Source organism: Ochotona curzoniae, unplaced genomic scaffold (genome assembly GCF_017591425.1).
Source record: "Ochotona curzoniae isolate NIBS_2020 unplaced genomic scaffold, NIBS_Ocur_1.0 contig_1, whole genome shotgun sequence".
Classification (NCBI taxonomy): Eukaryota; Metazoa; Chordata; class Mammalia; order Lagomorpha; family Ochotonidae; genus Ochotona; species Ochotona curzoniae.
The window spans coordinates 14,634,497-14,655,977 of NW_024464918.1; the positions used below are offsets into that span (position 1 = coordinate 14,634,497).

The window sequence follows — 21,481 nt, forward strand, 5'->3', positions numbered from 1 at the left end:
AGAATATGGTGTGTGCATGGAGGCTGATTTGAAGACTTGGAAAACAGCAGGTCAGGAGTAGCAAAAGCTGTTATTTTCCATACATTAAAATCAAAATCTCTTACATGGAGTAAATAATAAGAGGGAAAAAAGATGCTGAAATCATTGCATTGTATTTTTTTCTTCTTTCTTATATATTTAAACCTACTTTAGAACTTTTGCTTATTTATTTGAAAGGGACAGATGGACAGCATGCTCCCATCCTCTGGTTCACTAAAATATTGCAGTGACCTAATTCAGCTGGTAGCGGGAAGTTAATTTATATCTCAAGCATGGGTAGCTGGAACTCAGTAACTTGAGTCATCACTGCCACTTTTAAGGGTCTGAATTTACAGGCAGTTGGAGTCAGGAACCAGACTCAGGAAACCCAGGTACTGTGAAGTGTGCCATAAGCACCTTCATCCACTAGCTAAATGTCTTATCCTCGGCTTATGTTTATACAACTAATTTAAAGGGTTCCCCTTCTTATTTTTTATTTTCATAATTTAATTTTTTTAAAGGCTTATTTTTTTTCTCTACAAAGCAAAATTTTTTTTAAATTAATAACATTGTATTATGTGACACAGTTCCATAGATACTGGGATTCCTCCCACTCCTCCCATAACCCTTCCCCCATGGTGGGCTCCCCCACCCCACTGCGTAACCACAGTTCAAGTTCAGTTGAGATTCCTTCATTGCAAGCATATACCAAAAGGCTTACTTATTTTTATTGGAAAGACAGATTCACAGAGAGAAGAGACAGAAAGATCTTTCATCCATTGGTTCACTCCCCAAGTGGCTGTGGCAGCAATAGCTGAGCTAATCTAAAACCAGATGCCAGGAGCTTCTCCTGGTTCTCCCACGCAGGCGCAGGGTCCCAAGGCTTTGGGCCGTCCTTGACTGCTTTCCCAGGCAACAGGCAAGCTGCAAGCAGCCAGGACACAAACTGGTACCCATATGGGATCCTGACACTTGCAAGGGGAGGATTAGCCAATTGAGCTATCATTTTTGTTTGTTAAAAATTTCAGAAATACAGAAAATTTGCTCATTTAAATATGTTTAGTTACTTGTTATTTGTTTATTGTGCACTATTTATTCTGTGCCATTTGAAAGGAAATTTCAGACATGACATTGGCATCTAAAATAGCTCAGCATGAATCTCACAAGAGCATTCTCCTTTTATTCTTGGGAAATTAAAACACTTTTTTTCTTAATACACAAACCATATTCAGATTTCCCCCACTATCTCATTTATATCCTTTGAGTATAGCACTTTTTTTCCCCCTCAAAAATCCAGGGTCCAATCAAGTAATACGTACTTTATTTACTTGTCAGTGTGAATGATCTACTCCCCAGCAGTGTTTTACTCAGATTTTTAAACCTGATGAATATTGTTATGCACAAAGCATAATAGCTGGGTATGCTGTATATGCATGTTATGTTTGTGAAATATTAGTGAGTGATTAACTATAACCACAATCTCAAACATCTGCTAGATATAGGACTGATATTTGTAAAAGTCTGTGGTAGCTTATAAAGGGAACGTATTTGACACCGAAACCCAGATAAAAAATGTACAAGCGCGATCTGAGGCCTCTAACATTGAGTATTTTAGGTGTGGGCTTGAGTGTGGCTTCCTGAAATTACTTAGAGGTGTTCTCTAGTTCTCACAGTCTGACATCTTCCTTTTCTTTAACTCCTAGGAGGATCTGCCGATTTGTTTGGAGGATTTGCCGACTTCGGCTCAGCAGCTGCATCAAGCAGTTTCTCTTCCCAAGGTAGGATGTGATTTAATTGGCCAGAAATCAGTGAGGGGTGGAAAAATTATCAAAACAAAAAAATTCCCATCATCTCAGATTTCATTATTATGTTCTTATTCTCCTTGTAGTATTTATAAATCATAATTTCTAAGAAATTATTCACAGTGCATGTTATGGGTCTTAAATGTACCAAGTGAATTAATTTGATTGCAGGCTACTCAGATAAATCTAAGGAACATTGCTCATATTTGTAACTGTTCTAGGGGGATTCATGAGTAAGTTTCAGTAATTTGATTTTGGCAGCAGGAATATTGTTTTCCTTTAGCATTCGTTATTTCATTTTTGTAGATGAAATTTAATTGGGATTGGGCAGACAGACTGTCTTAACACATTGATTCCTTTAGGTACCTTAAAAAGTATATGAAAGTAAGTCAACTTCATTTTGACATATCCAAAAATTAGCAGTTGAAATCAAGCATAATTTAGGCTTAAATTATCAGCATTAAGATAGCTTGTCTTTTAGTATTTTCTGACATAGTTCTTATTTCATTTACTGTGGTATCTGTTTAACTTTGATTCTAGTTTTATAAAACTGGAAATCAGATTGTTGCTTCTTTAGAGGACAAAATAATGTCTATAAATTCATTCTTTGGGAAGGTTGATAGTTTTAGTGTTTCATAAAATCTGGCCGGTCTGCAGTTTGAAAGATATTTTAAAAATCGGCTATAAAAATCTTAAAGTGAATAAGGCAATAACAATACAGTTTCACTGATAGAATACAACTCCATTACAGATAAAATAATCTGTTAGCTCTAATATAATATTAAACTGATTACAATTTGTATTTAATAATGGCTGGAGTAGGTTTATGAGAAGTTAGGATAAATGCATAGCTTTTAATATCATTTGAAATTATTTTGACAGTTTTATAAACTCCAGTGATTTTCCAGAAACCAGAATTGTTTAGTAATTAGCTGCTTCATTTTGGTAGTGCAATTTTGCCTTTTCAGGGTTGGTATCTTACTTTAGACAAACTGAAGTGAAATGTTGCCTACTAATTTTACAAACTTTCTATGTAATTCCCAAAGTTTTTATGTATCTAAAAGTTGCCTACTATGCAAGTATTTTGAATATATTAATATTGCCTAAGTGATACATTTCTTCATCTGTATGCATGTGATTAATATAATGTGATCACCATTACGCAGGGGGCTGAAACTGTTGCAACAATGATTAATCATTCCTGAACAGTATATCCCCCTCTAGAAATCTTTTCTTCCCTTGATTAATCATCTCAGATACAGAGTTTTTGGATGGGGCAACACATTTTGCTCCAGCTTCCATTTATATTGTTTTATAGATAAATGAAATAGAAAATCAGGATAAAGATTACCTTTATCCTGCAGCCTTAACTTAGATTGGTTTAAATTGCTTAATGTATAGAAATAACTGGAACTCAGTGCAGTTTCTTTTATAAAGAAGATCAAAGACATGTTTTAGTAATACTGTGAAATAATAAATGTTAGTCAAATTCTTATATTAATTTGTTGGTAGGGCTTGGGACTTCTATGTGAATTATTTTCTTTTTGAGTATGATTACATTGTAGTATGGTAATGGGCAAATGTAATTTTTTTAAACTTCAAGTGATCTCTTGATATTTTGCATAATGAGACAGTATTACAGTGGTTGGGTACCTTTTAGGCTAGACAAAATGTATTTTCAAGTTGTAAATGAACTTGGAGTGCAAAGAGATGGTGTTAATTAACTTGGAAAATACATATTATTTGCTTTTGGGTGACAGTTCTGTGGTTTTTTCTTCACCTTTTGCTTTTCAACTTCCATTTATTCATATTTTTCCATTTTTCCCTTTCTTAAGGAAAGGCTTATTTAGTTATATGCATACATAGCCTAGTTTAAAGTTTTTTTTGTATGTCTTTAAAATTACTGTGTGCCAAATTGGTAAAATTATGTATGTTTAATTTACAGGAGTTTGACTTCCACTTTATGGCATTCGTACAGAAAAGAGAGTGCAATGCATTGATTATAGTTGGACTTTGACAGTTCATCCAGAGTTATAAGAACTTTGAATGATACTGTATTTTGAATTGCTTAACCATCACTATTTACACTGTACAGGTTAAATACAAAGAGGTTAAGTAATTCATTGGGTCACACAGCTAGTCAAGCACAACACCGTGCTCTTCACCAATGTCCAAAGTTTTCTATCAAGATTTTTGTTTTTCCTTATTTGAATGAATTACGGAGAGGAGAGACAGCGAGATCAGCCTTCCATGGAATTACTTACATTATTCTCCAGGTGACCGCAGTAGCCAGGGATGTGTCAGTTAGAAGCCAGGAGCCAGGGCTTCCAGGTTTCCCAGGTGCAAGGGTCCAAGTGCAAGGACCGTGTTCTGCTTTTCCAGGCACACTAGCAAGCATTAGCCATGGAGTAGCCAGGTCTGATACCAGTGCCCGTAAGGGGTGCCAGTGTTGTAGGCCTTGACTGTGTCCACTGCCCACAGTGCTGATCCCAATCTGTCTGTCTTGATATTGAATATGTTGGAAATGTATTTTGAAGTGTCATGACAGAATTGTTTGTTTCTGCTTAGCTTTTTAAATCTTACCATGAGTTTCACTTCTCCTGTTTTTATTTAAGTAAATAGAGGAATACTTAAAGCAAACCATGTACTGAAGAGTATATCATGGTGATAAACTTTGTATTATAAATGGAAACATTTCTGCTAAATGAGTGAGAACTCCTTTAAAAAGCCTTTCATTTTACTAGAGTAGTCCATGTGCTTGTTTCTTTTTAAAATAAATTACATGAAATAGCATAACTTTTTTTTATTTCTCCATAAACTCTTCAAGTGAATTTTGCAAATTGAATTGAGTTCCCTAATTTTACCAAATGTTTCCTCATAAGAATTTCTGAAGTACCCAAAAGAAATTTAAACAAATCAAGAGTTTCTTCCTTGTGTTTCTGGGTCCCAGGCTAGAACATATTTGTTTAACTGGAAGTGTATTTGGTTGAAGGAAAAAAAATTTTTTTAAGGTTTATTTATTTTTATTGGAAAGGCAGATATACAGAGAAGAGGAGAGACAGAGAGAAAGATCTACTGTTGGTTGATTCACTCCTCAAGTGAGTATAACAGCTAGAGCTGAGCTAATCTGAAGCCAAGAACCCAGAACCTCTTCCAGTCTCTCATGAAGGTGCAGGGTCCCAAGGCTTTGGACCGTCCTCAACTGCTTTCCCAGACCACAAGCAGGGAGCTGGATGGGAAGCGGGGCTGCCGGGATTAGAACCAGCTCCCATATGGGATCCTGACACGTTCAAGGCAAGAACTTTAGCCACTATGCTATCACGTTGGAAAATTTTTATGATGACTTTTACAAGTTACCTATAGACCTGCAAAGTTTCAGTGTGTATATAGAGCTTTTTCCCTTTGTTACCTTGTTAACATTCGTGTAATATCCATGAGAAAAAATAATGTCCATATGGAGATGATACCTGTAGATGTAGACTCAGATCAGTTCTAATTTGTTTCCATTCACAGATTGTTAGCATGTCTCCTGTGTGTTTCAGAAAGTTTCTTACCTTTACAAGTTTTTGTTTGTTTGTTTGTGTTTTCTTTTTGTTTGTTTTTGTCTTGGTAACAGCAACAAGTGGGAATGGAGACTTTGGTGATTGGAGTGCCTTCAGCCAAGCCCCGTCAGGTCCTGTGGCTTCCGGTGGCGAGCTCTTTGGCAGTACCACACAATCAGCAGTAGAACTTGTTAGTGGGTCACAACCATCTTTAGGCCCTCCAGCAGCTGCCTCAAACTCTTCAGATCTGTTTGATCTAATGGGCTCATCCCAGGCGACCATGACATCTTCCCAGAGTATGAATTTCTCTATGATGAGTACTAATACTGTAGGACTTGGTTTGCCCATGTCAAGATCACAGGTAAGTTTTTACTTTCCTTAGAAATTATGATCCACAATCTTTGAGATGCTCTCATAATAGGCTAGTATAAAATAAAAGTGAGCTTATTCTGTATATATCTATATGTATTCAGTCCTGTGTAATTTAACAGAGATACATGTGTTCTGAGACATGCAGCGTAAGGTGTTCCATTATTGCGTAGACATCATCGAATGTTCTTAGACCAAGTCAGAGAGCTGTGATGCCAGTAGGTGGTAGTGTATGGGGCCATTGTTGACCAAATGTTGGTGTGCAGCACAAGGCCATGTATACTCACAAACTTGAATTTTAAAAACCTTTGTTTTAAATTGCATATCCCATGAACTATTTGAAGTGCTCTTTTACTGTTATGTACACACGTGTCTGATTTGCTTTTCTCTAATGTGCACATTTGAGTTCTATAGGGTTAGATCTTCTGACACATCTTGTAAATCTCTGTAAAAATGAGCAAAATTATTTGCATAAGGAAGGGACATACTGCAAGACTATTTAGAACAAATTAGTATTCAGTAGATTTTGAAACTTGTTTTTTTTGGTGGGGGGAGAAAAAGATACTGTTTTCCATCTTTTTTTTCCACTCAGAGAAATTTCCATTCATTCATATCCTTAAAATCACATCCCTAATTTGTTGTAAATAATCCGTGCTAATATAAAAACTCAGTGTTTCAAAGGGTATTTTCCTTTTCTGAGCCTGCTGTATAAAACGTTTGTTTTTCCAGCTTTCATTTTTATAAAGGACGTATAACATTACAATACCCTAATGTACTTTTTATAGTTAAATTCAACTTACCTAATATGAACTTAGAATCCCTGCAAGTTTAGTGTGAGCAAATATATGCCTGAGTTGTACCAGGAACTTGGGTGCTTGACTAAAGTGCTTGTAGATATTTGTTTATGATGGTAATTACTCATTTTAATGTGTGAAGTTTCCTCTTTTGGGTGTTAGGATGAAGGGGAAAAAAGAAAGAAGCAACAAGCTGACTGTTGTGTATAACATGAATTAGATGTAGCATATGATACTTGCATGAAGCCAGTCTGTCTTCGGTGACAATTACAACTATGTTGTGATTCTTTGTACTGGTATATTTTAAGAATTATTCTTCCTGTTATTCCTCTCCTTTTTTTTTTTTTTTTTTTTTTTTTTGTCCCTCTCAACAATTGTCCTTAGTAGCTACAAAATAGTTTTGTTTCTTTCTCCTGAATTTCTGGTTTATCGTAAATTGGTCAGTAAATGCATCAAATTCCACTCATGTTAGGTAGTGGAACTATGAAAACTATGAATACAGTAGGGAAATGACACTCAGGCTATGCTAAATATAATTTATATTTTAAAATTCTCTTTGTAGAAATTGCCATTCACATAGTTCCTTAAAACTATTCTTATCTAAAGTTGGGCATTGCCCTGAACACTTGGGAAGGATGGTAAATTCTAGACTTTGGGTTATAGAAGAGTAATTGCTAGTGTAGACATACTGTGGATTCTTTCTACCCCAAATCTGATTGGAACTTGAGAGGGCTCTCCTTAGGAAGCTAATGATTAGGGTATTGATGACATTAGCATAGAACATTTTCAATTTCCTATAGTTTCTGAAATAGATTAGTGATTACTATCTGATATTGTCTGGGAAACAGATGCTTAATTTTTAGAGCATTTTTCTGTTTTCCAGCCTTTGCAAAATGTTAGCACAGTGCTGCAGAAGACTAATCCTCTCTATAATCAGAATACAGATATGGTCCAGAAATCAGTCAGCAAAACCCTGCCCTCAACTTGGTCTGACCCCAGTGTAAACATCAGCCTGGACAACTTGCTACCTGGTATGCAGCCTTCCAAACCCCAGCAGCCATCGCTGAATACAATGATTCAGCAACAGAGTAAGTTATTTCAGGACGTCTCACTTCTCTGTGTACTTTTTACCTTTTGTCTTGATGCTGGGACTACTTTAAGCTGTGAAGTAAAAATATATAACAAATTTAGGAACTAAATTCCATGCACTCCCATATAACAGTTTTTCACATAATAATCGCTTGATGTCCCTGCTAGCATATTAACTTGCTTTGTGTTTTGTTCTTGACATGATAATACTTACTGCGTTGCATTGAATTTGGGTGCACTGTATACTGAAATATATTTGCTATTTAAATTTTTTTAATGCAGAAATGAAGATTGTCTAAATGACACTGTCTAATGATAATCGTCATTAATACAGCTTTCCAATTTTTTTTTTCTTTTTTTAAAGATGATCATTTTTTCGGCCAGCTGCTGGTGCATCTCTCTAGCTGACATAATCTCTCTAATGGTTTTTGGGTTTTTGTTTTTAATTGGAAGGTGAGATTTACAGACAGAAGGAGCGAAAGAAAGATCTTGCATCTGTTGGCTCACTCCCCAGTGGCTGCAATGGCCAGAGATGAGCCAATCTGATACCAGGAGCTTCTTCTGGGTCTCCCACAAGGGCTCAGAGTCCCAAGACTTTGGGCCTCTTTGACTGCTTTCCCAGGCCACAGACAAGGAGCTGGAAAGGACGTGGAGCAGCTGGGGTTAGAAGCAGCACCCATATGGGATCCCAGCACATACTAGCGAAGACTTTAGCTGCTAGGCTATCGCACTGTGCCCCCATCTTTCTAGCTTTTACAAGGATATTTTTAGTAGTTGGAATCAATCTGTATTATGTTTCTTTGTGTTCTCATTCTGTGTTAATTTATGATCATTTTTCCTTGGTGAATATCGGGAGAAATGACTTTTGAATCTTTAAAGTATTCATCTAACCAATAATAGAATTCCTCTTTTTGGGTTACTTACGTTGTTGCTAGCTTTTTATTGTAAAAGTAACTTTGTGATTTTATATAAATCTATGTACTTTTAATTTTTTCATATAATATAAAAGTAGAATGAATCTGTAGTGATACACAGTACCTCTTGACAACTGCTGTTTAGAATTCAGTAGATTTATAGCAGTTTTTTTTAATTGGTTCATATTTTTCCCATGCTCATTCTTAATTCTTGGTACATATTTGAGAAACTAAGCCAACAACCACTAAATCTTCTGAGAGCAACTGGTTTAAATCCATTGTCTTTTTTAATCACTATTTGGGGGCTAGAAGTACTGATGGCCAGGAAAAGTGTATTTTGTATTTTTATTTGTTTATTTTAGATGCTCTGTAAGAATTCAGTGTATTAAAATTCTTCCATCTCTTTTCTTCTGGTAGATATGCAACAGCCTATGAATGTGATGACTCAAAGTTTTGGAGCTGTGAACCTCAGTTCTCCATCAAACATGCTTCCTGTCCGGCCCCAAACTAATCCTTTGATGGGGGGACCCATGCCTATGAGCATGCCCAGTGTGATGACTAGCACCATGGGCATGGCCCCTCTGGGAAATACTCCGATGATGAACCAGGGCATGATGGGCATGAACATGAACTTAGGAATGTCAACTCCTGGGATGGGCTTGACAGGCACGATGGGAATGGGCATGCCCAACATAGCCATGGCTTCTGGAACTGTGCAACCTAAGCAAGATGCCTTTGCAAATTTCGCCAACTTTAGCAAATAAGAGATTGTAAAGAAGCAGAATAAATGAAGAATTTTTAGCTGTGCAGATAGGTGATGCTGGGATGGACAGTGCTAATCAACTCTACATTCTTTTATCAGTTAATTAAATAAACCTATGTAATGAACCAAAAAAGCTATTTTATACAAGTGAAGTATCTACAATTTTAGAAGGCCAGGCAAGAGCTCTTCAGTTGAGACAGTCCTTTTTCCCAGTGAGGATGGACCACTAGTAGAGTGGTAAGAACACTGAAGGCCTTTATAAATTAAAGAGTCCATTTAACATCATAATTTGTGTGGGAGTATTGAAATAGGGCTGAGTAAATGTTAGAATCTCTAATTTTATACTTTCGTTTTCCTGAGGAACTTGATTTTGCTGTCCTTGAATCGCCTTGTCATAATTGGGTCTGTTCCTTTTACTACCACTCTTGAGTCCATATATGAAATCATTAAAAATGTTGGATGATCGGTTTTTTTATAAAAATATATATTTTTGTCCAAAAAAAGCATACATATGTGATTATGGCTAAATCAAAGGTAACTGGAATGTATATACTTTTGCTAATGTTCCAGCAACACTGCTATTATCCAAATTTTTATTGTACAAAACTTTAAGCAATTGGTAATAGCTATGGGACTTTTCCCATGTCTTCTGCTATAATTATCCTTTGGAGAACTAGGAAAAATATTTTTTTCAGGACTGCTCTATGGTTTCCTTTAAAATTAAACAAACAGTATTTTATTTGTTTCTTTGCAGTCATTATTTACAGTTTGCAGTGATTAACTTGGCAAGGCTTCCTTCCGTGTTTATCCCTGTAGCCATCATTTAAGTCAGGAAAAGTCAAAAGAAAAAAATATTTATTTTTTTTCGATGTCTTTTCAAAAAAAGTTGAACAGGTAAAAATTCATTAAAACCTTAAGTTAAATATCAATGTTAGAATCCAAAATGTTCACGTTTAGATTTTATACAGTACTTGTTTTGTTTGGGTTTTGAGTGTGTGTAATATGCCATTAGCAATATGGCTCCAATAGAGAGGCGTTAAATATATATTATTAAAGGGAGACCTGTAGCAGTCAAAGATTTTATTGATTTAATGACAGATAAAGGAAATTAATTAAAATGTTTTTGTTTTCCTGCTGTAATTCTGCATTGAACTCACATGAAAATCATGATTCTAGAGTTTGGAATGCAAGATTAATTGTTTCACCCTCAAGCTGGGAATATTTTTTAAACTAAATATTATAATATAGTTATCAAATTATTACCTCTCCACTTTATGTTGAAATTTTTTATTAAATTGATAAACCTTTGTTTCCATTGTATTCATAATGTTCTGTTATACACAATATTAAAATGTTCATTAAAATCAATGTTGAACTGCTTTTTCTTCTTATTAGACATTTGAGACTGTTTGGGGGAAAAATAATTATAATTTGGGCAAAGTAATTTTTATAAATAATTTAAAATTACTTAATGACTTCTCTGTTCTTTTCTATCAGACTCCACTGTTAGGAATTAAAAATGAAGCGGCACAGATATCCTGACCTGCTCTATTCTTGCTAATGCTCCATCTACAACATTTCTAATTAGGCAGAAATTCATGTACTTCAGCTAAGTGGTAATGAAAAGTGATTCATTTGCTGAATAAGAGATGAGAGAGAGTGTAATTAGCTGACTGCGGTTTTTAATCTTTCAACAATTCAGTGTGTTTAAATTAGTTTCAAAGAATAGGAGCTTTCAAGTGTTGTTACTTCAGACCAATCAAGCCAACCTCTGGTGGCAGCACAGTAGAATAGCTCCACTTACATTTACAACCCATAATGTTAAATAATGCTTTTCTTTAAATTGAGAACTATGTGTTTCTTAGAGGAAGAACATATTTTTTATCTGGATATATGGTGGTTAAAATTTTTTATGGTAAGATTTTTCTGGCAAGCACTTTCCTCAGCAGTGCCTCCCTGTATTTGATCTCTCTCAGGATACTTAAGAGTATCCCTTATCTCCTTTTTAATCAACACACATTTAGTATTTAGAATCTTAGTAATTAATATCTTCAAAATATTTTTTGTATTAGAGCCCATGAAAAAGAAAAATATCCTTATGGGGAAAGGGGCCATCTATCAAATTTCAAAAAAACGATTACTAAGTGATGCTTTAAAACAGACATGAATTTCCCCTACTTCTTGGAATTGACAAGAGAATGGCTTTTTTTTTTTTTAAGATTTATTTTCATTGGAAGGCAGATTTACAGAGAGAAGGAGAGACATCTTCCATCCACTTGCTGCCCAAGCCTGTACCTTGTTTGTGGTGTCCCGCATGGGTGCAGGGACCCATGACTTTGGGTCATCCTTGATTGTTTTCCCAAGCCACAGAAGTGGAACTGGTTCAGGCAGGGTGCAAATGAGCACCCAAATGGGGTGCTCATACTGGCAGGTGCAGGATTAGCCAATTGGGCCATTGTGAGCCCATTGCCTGTGGGGCTCTCTTTTAATCCTGTACCACTTTCCTTCTTACCCAAAGTTCTGTTTGTATCCAGTTGTCATATTGCCTAATGCTGTGGGGGTCAACCAGACTTCTCCACCTGCAGTGTTTATACATAGCTAGCCACTCCAGATTCATTTTGGTTTTCCTCTAGATTTTGTTTGTCTCTGTGATATCTTCAAGAACCATAACTGCACACAGAGTTCTTATACAGCACTTTGGAGTTCTGTTTCAATTGCCTGAGTTATTTAGAATGCTAAGAGGGTGGTAGTAGTTTAGTCATAATTTGGGGCCTGTAATCACTTGTATTTGAAAGGGTTAGTACTTTTTTTCTAAATGTGAAATAATAGTTTTTCCTATACAAAAGAGTTAATCTTCGGAATTTCATTTTGTCTCAATATGGTGATCCATTGTCTCGCTGTATTTTAGTGGCTAAGATGCAGAATTTGTATGGGCAGGGCTGAGCTGAGCTTAGACAGGTTCCTGAAGTAAACTGGCTGGTTTATTTAACAGCTCTCCTAGACAACACTGCATTGTGTAAAGGTACATGGCTTGGAAATTGATGAAATCCTGCGTCCACCATTTACTGTGTAGTCTGGATCTGTTTACCTGACCAGTATCGACCAATACAGTTTTTCTAAAATAAATTTAATCTTGCAGTGTTAGATAATTAAATAGGATGATTAGTTAGATCTACCAGCACTGGCAAATGTGGTGTTCATGTGTCCCCGTCCTCACTGCCATTTTTTTTATTGATGTGAGCATATTTACATATAAACAACTTTGTGCCAGACTGTATGCCAATTTTTCACAAGAATTTCATTTAACTTACACAACAAATTCAGAAGTTTTTATTCCTGAAAGCAAAACAACCAAGAAAGCCTGTAAGACTAATGTCTTTTTCTGATAAGCATTTACTATCTGCATTAATTTGAAACCCTGTTTTCTTTAACGGTCATCAGATATTTAGCATATATCAATAGATTTTTTTTTAACTTTTGAAAAGCCATGAACACAAGGGGACTTCAGAAAATTCATGGATGGTATATTATTAAGAAAAAAAAACATGAGGCCAGTACTGTGGCACAGTAGATGAAGCCTCCATGTGTGGCATTACAATTGCCTATGGGCATGTTTCTAGTCCTGCCTATTCCATTTCTGAATCAGCTCCCTGTTAATGTGCTTGGGAGAATAGTGGAGGGTGGTCCAAGTCCTTGGGTCCCTGTACCCATGTGGGAGATCTGCAGAGAGCTCCGGGCTCCTTGCTTCGAAGTGGCCAGCTGATGGAAGGTCTCTGTTTTTTGGCTTGCCTCTCTAACTCTGCCTTTGAATTTAAAAAAGAAAAAAAAGTTTGTTTATTTTTTTGATGCATGGATTTCAAAGTTGCACCAAAATAAACTCTGTCTTGGTTACATTTTCCACGAACTTTTTGAATTAAGTTTGTGTCAGTGTTTACTGTATATGAAGTTAACAGAAACTTTGCAAATAGAAATTGGTATGACCATAATAAATTCACTACATGTTAACAAAATGCAGTTCTACCAACTATATTTACCAAAATGAAAGTTTGAGTGATATTTTCATTTTTGCAAATCTGTTTAATGCTAACCTGGCCTAATAGGATATAGCTGGGTGCCCTGATCTGTTTCCAGATCCAATCTTCTGTGTTTTGATGGGAGTGCTGTGTGTAAAAAGTTCCAACTCAGCAGTTGAGAAGAAGACTGCGTTCCCTGGGAATTGGCCTTAGGACACTTCAGTGGTCTTCAGCCTGCGCTTGGCCAACAATAATAGAACGAAGCGGTAAGATTCTTTTCTAGTGTATTATACATCTGTTTGTTTCGTTTATTCCAAAGTGATCTGCTTGAGTTACAAAGAACTTACTTTTGCCTTTCACCATTCAGCAAAACACCAACCACATGAGATTGTTTTCCAGATACTGAATTTTAAAAATAGATTATACCATAGAATTTTGCTCAGTATTTAGTGATTTATTTTGACACACAGTACGTATCTACCAGTTTGTGAAGAGTTAAGTTTCTTTTTTTTTTTTAAAGATTTATTTTTATTATTTTTTCATTGGAAAGGCGGATATACAGAGAGGAGAGACAGAGAGGAAGATCTTCCGTCCTCCCCAAGTGAGCACAATGGCCGATGCTGTGCCGATCCGAAGCCAGGAGCCTCTTCCGGGTCTCCCACACGGGTGCAGGGTCCCAAAGCTTTGGGCCATCCTCGACTGCTTTCCCAGGCCACAGGCAGGGAGCTGGATGGGAAGCGGGGCTGCCAGGATTAGAACCGGCGCCCATATGGGATCCCGGGCCTGCAAGGCGAGGACCTTAACCACTGCGCCACCGCGCCGGGCCCAAGAGTTAAGTTTCTTAGCCACATGGACATAAGCTGAGAGATTGGCTGTTGGATACGTAGTGAGTTGAAAACCTGAATATCCTTTTCTGGCTTTCATTAGGTCATGTCTGAAGGCCTCTGACCTGTTTACAAGGGACCCTGGAAATTTTGTTTGCTTAAATGTTCTCCGACAGATATCCCGCAGGAAGATACTTCTATGGAAATACTGCGTCTGTGTTGTGTGCGATCCCTGCTGTGTAAAGGGAAATACAGTGAAGTTGACATCCACTTCATGAATTGGGGGTGCTAAGCTGTTAAGTAGCTCCATCACAGCATTGCATTTTCACAATCCCTGAAGTATCCCTTCGCCAAGATGAGAGAACTAGAGTGACAGGGATAGCAAAAGCTTTTAGAAATTTGAGTCAAGTCCCCAGTGTGGATACTTGATTTCCAGTGGCTTGGGGATGCAGTATATTTGGCAAGAGTTTTTATTTTCTTTTTATCATATAAAGAGGAAGGAATTTCTAGATCAGGTTCCTCCTTTAGGAGCAGTTCAGTACCTAAAACAGACACATCATTTGTTAAGGAAGCATTGAAGCTGTCTGATAATTTATAAATCACTTCTGTTCAACTATAGTTTACTGTGCTCGCTTTGGCAGCACATATACTAAACTATAGTTTACTTATTAAACTATAAATGTGATAATGGATTGTGTTTCAATATTCATAGAATTATTTTTGTACCTTTTCAGTCACCAAAAATTAAATCAAGAAGCAGACATTTGGTGCATCAGTTAGGATACTTCTATTCGTCCAATATCCAAGAGTGTGATTCAAGTCTTGGCTCCTTCATTTCTGATCGAGCTTCCTACTAATGGGAGGCGTCAGATAAGGGCTCTGGGACTGGAGTCCCTGTCAGTCAGTTTGAGAGACAAGAATGAGTTCTAGGCCCCTAGGTTCCTCCTGGCTCAGCCTTGTCAATTGTAGACATTTAGGGAATGAGTGAACCAGCAAGTGGAAGATTTCTTTGTCTCTTTGCCTTCCAAATAAAGTGAGAACTGTATAAATTTATTTATTTAAAAAAGAGACAAAATCAGAAGCAGGCATTTGGCCTGGTGGTTAAGGTGCTTGCAATCCTGCACTGGAGACCGCGTATTTGGGTCCTGGCTGCACACCTGATCCCAGCTTCCAGGAAAGTGAGTAATAGCTTACACAGTTGAGTCCCTGGATTGAGTGCCTGGCTACTGACTTCAACTCGAGCCATCATTTGAAGAGTAAGTATTGCGATGGGAACACTATTTCTCAGTCTCCATCTCTGCTTCTAAGATAATTTGTTAGTGAAGGAAAATAATACCAGGAGTCATAGTAATTATGATGATGTAGAGAACGTAAGTCCTACCAACTAGGAAATGGGATTGCAGTATTATACCGGGACACCACACCACACAGGACCCCTACCCACGTTTTCTTTGGTGTGTTTATTCATGTTATGTGTCTACTACCTACATTACCTAAAAATTACCAGCTAAGGTAGCCACAACAAATTTTCCCATAAGATCACCACCTGGAAGCGTGGGCAGGAGTTAAGTGTTACGAAGGCGCTAGTCAAGGTACTGCTAAAGGAGCAGAAGCCTAATTCAAGTGTAGTCATTGGTGAGGACCTCTGGGAAAGGAGCTTGTACTATGATGTGTGGAGAATGAAGAGAAGATAGTGGCCATGCTGGAGGAGAGGATGAGTTGAGCCATGGAAACTGCATGTGGGAAGACTCCCAAGTGGAGAGAGGATTGCTTAGGGTTCATTGAGTTTGGATAGAGCTTTTTAAGCAAAAGCAGTAGAATGGGGGAGGCAGTCAAAGGCCAGAAGTTGGTGTGTAGGGTGTTGAGGTAAGTGATTCATTCCCCTTAAGTCCCTGTAGGCATCTCAAATGCAGTGTTCTGAAAGCCCTATTTGCTTTTGTTAGCATGGTTGCCACAAGGCTCACTTGAGCATTAAAGCTGAGTGAAAAATTTTATGGTAGTGGTTTGGTATTTATTGTCAAACCTGAGGTATTCATGTTACGGTTAAGAAGTGTCTTAATACTCATTTCTTCCCTAGTTAGTCCAAAGCTATGATTGTTGTGATGCTCTTAAAGGAAATCAAGGCCCAAAGAATTCAAGATTGTTCAGAAAACCACATCTCCTAGAACTGGTCATCAGAATCCAAATTCAGCTTCATTCCAGTATCTCTCATTACCTGCTATAATGTTTCAGATTCTTGAATTCAGAGGTTGTTTCTGTCACACATATCCTCTTGAATTCCAACTAGTTTGTCCCCAGATGCCCTGTGATGCTCCACATATACCAGACAGTTAGTAAATGCTGGTTAACTAATATGTTCCTGAAGTAAGCACTTCACGTAATCTGTTTGCGTTTTCTGAAGGTCAGCAGTAGGAGACGAGCCTGAGAGCCAATGAAAACTGATCTCTGCAGAAGGGTAAGTGTGTTGTTGACGTGGTGAGATAGCTTAGCATAAGCCATTAGCTAAATCTCCCAAAAAGTAGGAAAATCCAGCAGAATGGGAATTAAAATTGCATAAAGATTACTCAAGGAACCGAAAGATATGCTTTAAAAAAAATAAGCCACAGGATGAAGCTTAATGTCACTGGATTGTTTGGTTGAGGAATCTGTTTCAAAAAATGCACTGCAATGTTTTCTAGAGATTGTGTGCTCTTGGACATTTTGTGTTTGCTTCTGTGACTCTTAAGCTGAGAAATAGAATTGAGATGCTAACTCAAGAAATGATAGTAAAAATGGGATTTCTAGGTATTACTAAAGGAAGGTTTGAATTGACAATTTTAGGATCAGGTTTAAAAATGCATTTAGAAATATCTAGCCTTTTGAAAACCTTGCTTTGTTTGCCAATAGTAGAGCATCCTTATTTTTATAGGGAAAAATACTGTTTGATGAAAAATTTTTGATGAAGTTTGGGATATAAATGACACGAAGAACCATTTTTCAATTGGTCTTTTTTACGGGAAAGCAGTAAGCTAGATAAGAGATTATCATCAAAGTACCTTAATTGCAGTGAACTTACTGGGTTTTTAGATATTGTCCTTTGACTGCAGTGAATCAAGGAGTGATTCTAGCTGAAAACCTTTGTCAGTTAAGAGTTCATCATATCCTTCGCATCCTCCAGTGTAGAAATGTGTAGGTGTGTCTTTACATATACTATTTCTAGGTATATAAAAATGTAATAAAGTTTGGCACTTAAATACTTTCTCTTCACCAAAATTTTTAGACATCCCAAGAGTTCTCAGATTTAAATGATAAAAGGGGTGCCATAAGGCACCATTTTAGTAATTAACTGATTCTTTAATAAGGCCTCAATTACTTTGTTTCATGATAAGGAAAAAAAAAAAACATGTTCCAAGACAGAGTTCCATTCGACATCTGGGAACCTCCTAACAGCTGGCTACCTAATGAATATGCATCTGCTTAAAAGGCTGTAGACCATTAATAAACCAATAGATGTAAAGCAGAAACAATCTCTGTCAACTTCAAATGAGATTGGATGCAATGTGCTGTGAAGTGTCACTGTCACATTGAATTGAGTTTGGGAGGTTAACAATCACCTCTTAGCTACTCATGTCTTTGTATACTGCACTGGTGCTAACACTCTTCCAGAACTGGTGGTCATGGTTCTGATGTACAGCTTCTTTCTCCTGATTTGAGGCTTACAATGTCCCTGTTGCAAAAATGTCTTTCATTTTTTTTTTAATAGTAAATCACATGTTTGCCAAGACACTTTTAAACAAAGGCATGATGCCTATGGGGAAGGAAGAAAATATCAGGAACAAATTGCTGAAAGATGTGTGTTTAGTGAACTAGAAAACTCTTAGAGAATGAAACCAGTCCCTAGCAACCACCTTGTACTTCCTGTGTATGAATTTCACTACCGTACCTCCCTTAGAAGGTATGTCTTGGAGTGTTTGTGCTCTTCTAACTGCCTTTCTTCATCTTGCATGGAATCCTCAAGGTTCATCCAGGTTACACCATGTGCCGGAATTGCATTCCTATTGAAAGATGAATACTGTTCCCTTGTATGTGTGTGCCCTGTTTGTAGAGGGCCTCTTGAGGGGTTTCTCCCTTGTGGCTGTTAGGAGTGCTGCTTTGAGCAGAGATATGCAAATATCTGTTGATGAACTTGCTTTCACTTCTTTTAAGCATATACCCAGAAGTAGAATTACGTGGCAACTCAAAATTTAATTTTTGGAAAAACTCCATTTGGCTCACTTTGGATTTCTTATCCTTTTACTTTGGCACAGAGTCCTTGATCATGGTCCGTTTCGCACTTTGGTCTTTTCAATGGGAAATCCCAGACTTATTAAAGATCTTAGATGTTATTTTAGATTTTTTTTATCATGTTACGTTTGGAAAATAAATGGAAATACACACCAGTAGAAATAAGGGTTTTAAAAAGGGAATTAAGGGCCATCCAGTGCCCACAGAAATAAAGTACAGAACAATGTGTTGTTCTATCACAGACTCAGGACTATGATTGTCTTTGAAAGAACCCATGGCATTAAACACAGGAAAAATCCCAAGAGCTGGTAGATGTGTGAGTAGCTATTTTGTTAAATAAAAGATTACCTTGAATTCTTACCCAGAGATTAGTACTGTATTTATGGGAATGTAAGATCAATTGCCCCAAACATTATATTAAAGGAGCTAGTGTTGAGGACCAGGAGCTGCTGCCGTCTGTGACACCAGCATCCCATATGGGCAGCAGTTCATGTCTGGCTGCTCCACTCCTTATTCAGCTTTAAAGGGCCTGGGAAAACCAGTGGAACATGGCCCAAGTGGCTGGGCCCCTGCCATCCATATTGGAGACCCAGATGAAGCTACTGGATCCTGGCTTCAGAAAATGACAACATCAGTAATGTAAAGTGATGGTGTTTGGCATAGGGTGCTGCTCAGGACCCTAAATCCCATGCTAGAGTGTCTGGGCTTGACTCTTAGCTCTGCTCCCAGTCCTAGCTTCCTTGGGAGGAAGCAAGTTGAGGGCTGAAGCAGTTGCTTCCCTGCCATCTACACAGTAGACCTGTATGGAATTCCGGGCTTCTGTTTTTACCCTGGCTCAGTACTGGCTGATGTGGGCATTTGGCCAGTGAATCAAAAGGTGGAAGGTCTCTCTGTCCCTCTATGCTTATCTCATTCTCTGTTTTTGCAAATCAAACATTTAAAAGTTTTTTTTTTTAAATTATGGGATAACTCTGTGACAAAGGGAATTGGTTTTTTTAGACAGACATGTAAATAGGAGAGCATTCAATACAACCATCCAGTCGGAAATCATATGCAATAATATTGTCTAACACTAAGCAGGTGGGAGACGTTTATTTGGAGGAATTTTAACACTTATACTCGGGCAGACTCTAAAATTTATATAATTTGCAATACAGATATGTTGAAAAATAATTTTAAGACAAAAATTATAACATTGAAAGCAGGTATCCACCTGTGTATCTTAGACACAAGGAAATGCAAGAAGCAGGTGGTAGAAATAATACTCATCAATACCTTCCAAGGTGTTTGTAAGACAGCATCCTTTTTACTATTTTTAATTTTCTTCCACTGTTTTAGTGACACAAAGTGCATGTTTATGAAGTACCATGTGATGTTTGAATGCATTTACACATTGTGTAACATTCAAATCAGGTTAAATACCCTTTTAATATTTTAATTTTTTTCTTGCTCTCATTATGTTGTCTTGAAAGTAATTGGTTCAGCTGAATTCAGTTGGCAGTGAAATATGAAACTATAGAGTTTTTGTCTGTTAAGGGCCAGAAGTTACATTATTACTACATGGCAGCTGTTGCTGGGCCCAGGATCCCAGGCTGGGGATTTTTCCATGCCTTTCTATAGCAGTTGCATTCTTGGAAATTTAATTTTGAGTCCTGTGACTTGTGAAAGTTCTCAATAATGTTTTCATGGTTTGAGTTCCTCCATCCATGATAGAGTTCAGAATTCCACATTTTATACTTGAAAATGACTTTTTAAAAAATTACTGATAAGTGGTAGGAAACACATCAAACATTTTTGGTAAGATGGGAATACATAACTATAGCAAAAAACCAAAACATCCAAGATCTGCTCAGAAAATGTACAGACTAATCTTTGCCCACATCAGCTAACACCTTTCCTTTTTGCTTAGAAAGACTTCTCAGTGAACAGCCTCCTCAGCACTTTCCATGCTGCCAGCTTATCATTCGTTTCAGTATCTATGTATAGTATGTGTCATATAGGGACCAGTGTGGTGGCATGTCAGGCTGATCCTCCGCCTGCAGTGTCAGCAGCCCATGTGGGGACTGGTTTGTGCTCCCACTGCTCCACTCATCCAACTCCCTGCTTATAGTCTTTAGGCTCCTGCACTCACATAGGAGAGCTGGAGGAAGTTCCTGGTTCCTGGTTTTGGATTGCTTCGGCTCTGGCCATTGTAGCCATTTGGGGAGTAAGCCAGTGGATGGAAAATCTGTCTCTCCTATCTCTAAGTCAGCCTTTCAAGTAAAAATAAATGAATCTTAAAAATTAAAAAGAATATGTGTCTCATGCTTAATGTACAACCTGACAACCATACAGATATCTGTCTTATAAACATACACTTTTGGAGGTGGCATACTGTTATTTTACTTTAGGATTTTTAATTGAAATAGTTTGATTACCTGGTGCAAGAGAGGAGATGCTAGGAAAGCTGTACAACACACAATATGGGTGTGTTTGCAGCTCCTTTCCTGGCACACCTGTTCTCTTTCCCCTGTATGTCCCTGAGGGAAAGCAAAGGGTCCTGAAGAATCTGCCCGAGAGGGCCAGGCCTGCAAGCAAGTGCTCACTCTCCTCTCTGAAGGCCCACTGCCTGTTTGTATAGCGGGTACCTCAAGATCTAACCACCTTGAGCCAGTGCCCAAGTTTTAAAAAGGACAAAAATGTAGGCATATGACTGACTGCAAACATAGGTATGTGGCACAAATTCCTTTGTAGTCATTTACAACTCAGAATTAGTTTGGCCACAATAGTGATTTATAGTAGTTTAGAGTTTTTTTCTTTCCATTTAATACTTATTTAATACTCCTTATGGCAGGAAGAGACATTTGCAAGGACAACTGACAGACTGTAATGTCAATTGTAATGAAATGAAAACTGAAGAGTCATTTATTTTGAACCACGTGGTACTTTAGAGAAAGCCACAATGAGAGATAGAGATTTCAGAGATCTTTTCTGTTTTTGAGCAGATTCACTCTTGCTACAGACCACGCCATCCGTGGGGTGATATGGAAACAGATGAATATTTTAAATTCACCTCAACACATCAGAAAGGTGCCAAAACAGAAACACATA

General features: G+C 37.4%; 1 protein-coding gene and 1 long non-coding RNA gene across 5 annotated transcripts in view; both read left to right on the forward strand.

Annotated features, from left to right (window-relative positions):
• CLINT1 (clathrin interactor 1) overlaps positions 1 to 10,280 on the forward strand; it is a 57,173-nt gene extending 46,893 nt beyond the window's left edge. Inside the window, exons 9-12 of one of the 4 annotated variants that reach the window (XM_040988270.1) lie at positions 1,725 to 1,796; positions 5,437 to 5,723; positions 7,463 to 7,613; positions 8,946 to 10,280. In XM_040988270.1, the coding sequence (XP_040844204.1) occupies positions 1,725 to 1,796; positions 5,437 to 5,723; positions 7,463 to 7,613; positions 8,946 to 9,292 (857 nt within the window). In that variant the 3' untranslated portion in view covers positions 9,293 to 10,280. Of the gene's footprint in view, positions 1 to 1,721; positions 1,797 to 5,436; positions 5,724 to 7,408; positions 7,614 to 8,945 lie in introns of all 4 variants that reach the window. The other 3 variants (XM_040988183.1, XM_040988098.1, XM_040988022.1) reach the window with 3 other exon arrangements.
• Positions 10,281 to 13,359: 3,079 nt separating this feature from the next.
• LOC121161746 lies at positions 13,360 to 17,768 on the forward strand. The gene is made up of 2 exons (XR_005884722.1): positions 13,360 to 13,570; positions 16,530 to 17,768. It is a non-coding gene; the product is annotated as an uncharacterized LOC121161746 (long non-coding RNA).
• The last annotated feature ends 3,713 nt before the right edge of the window (positions 17,769 to 21,481 follow it).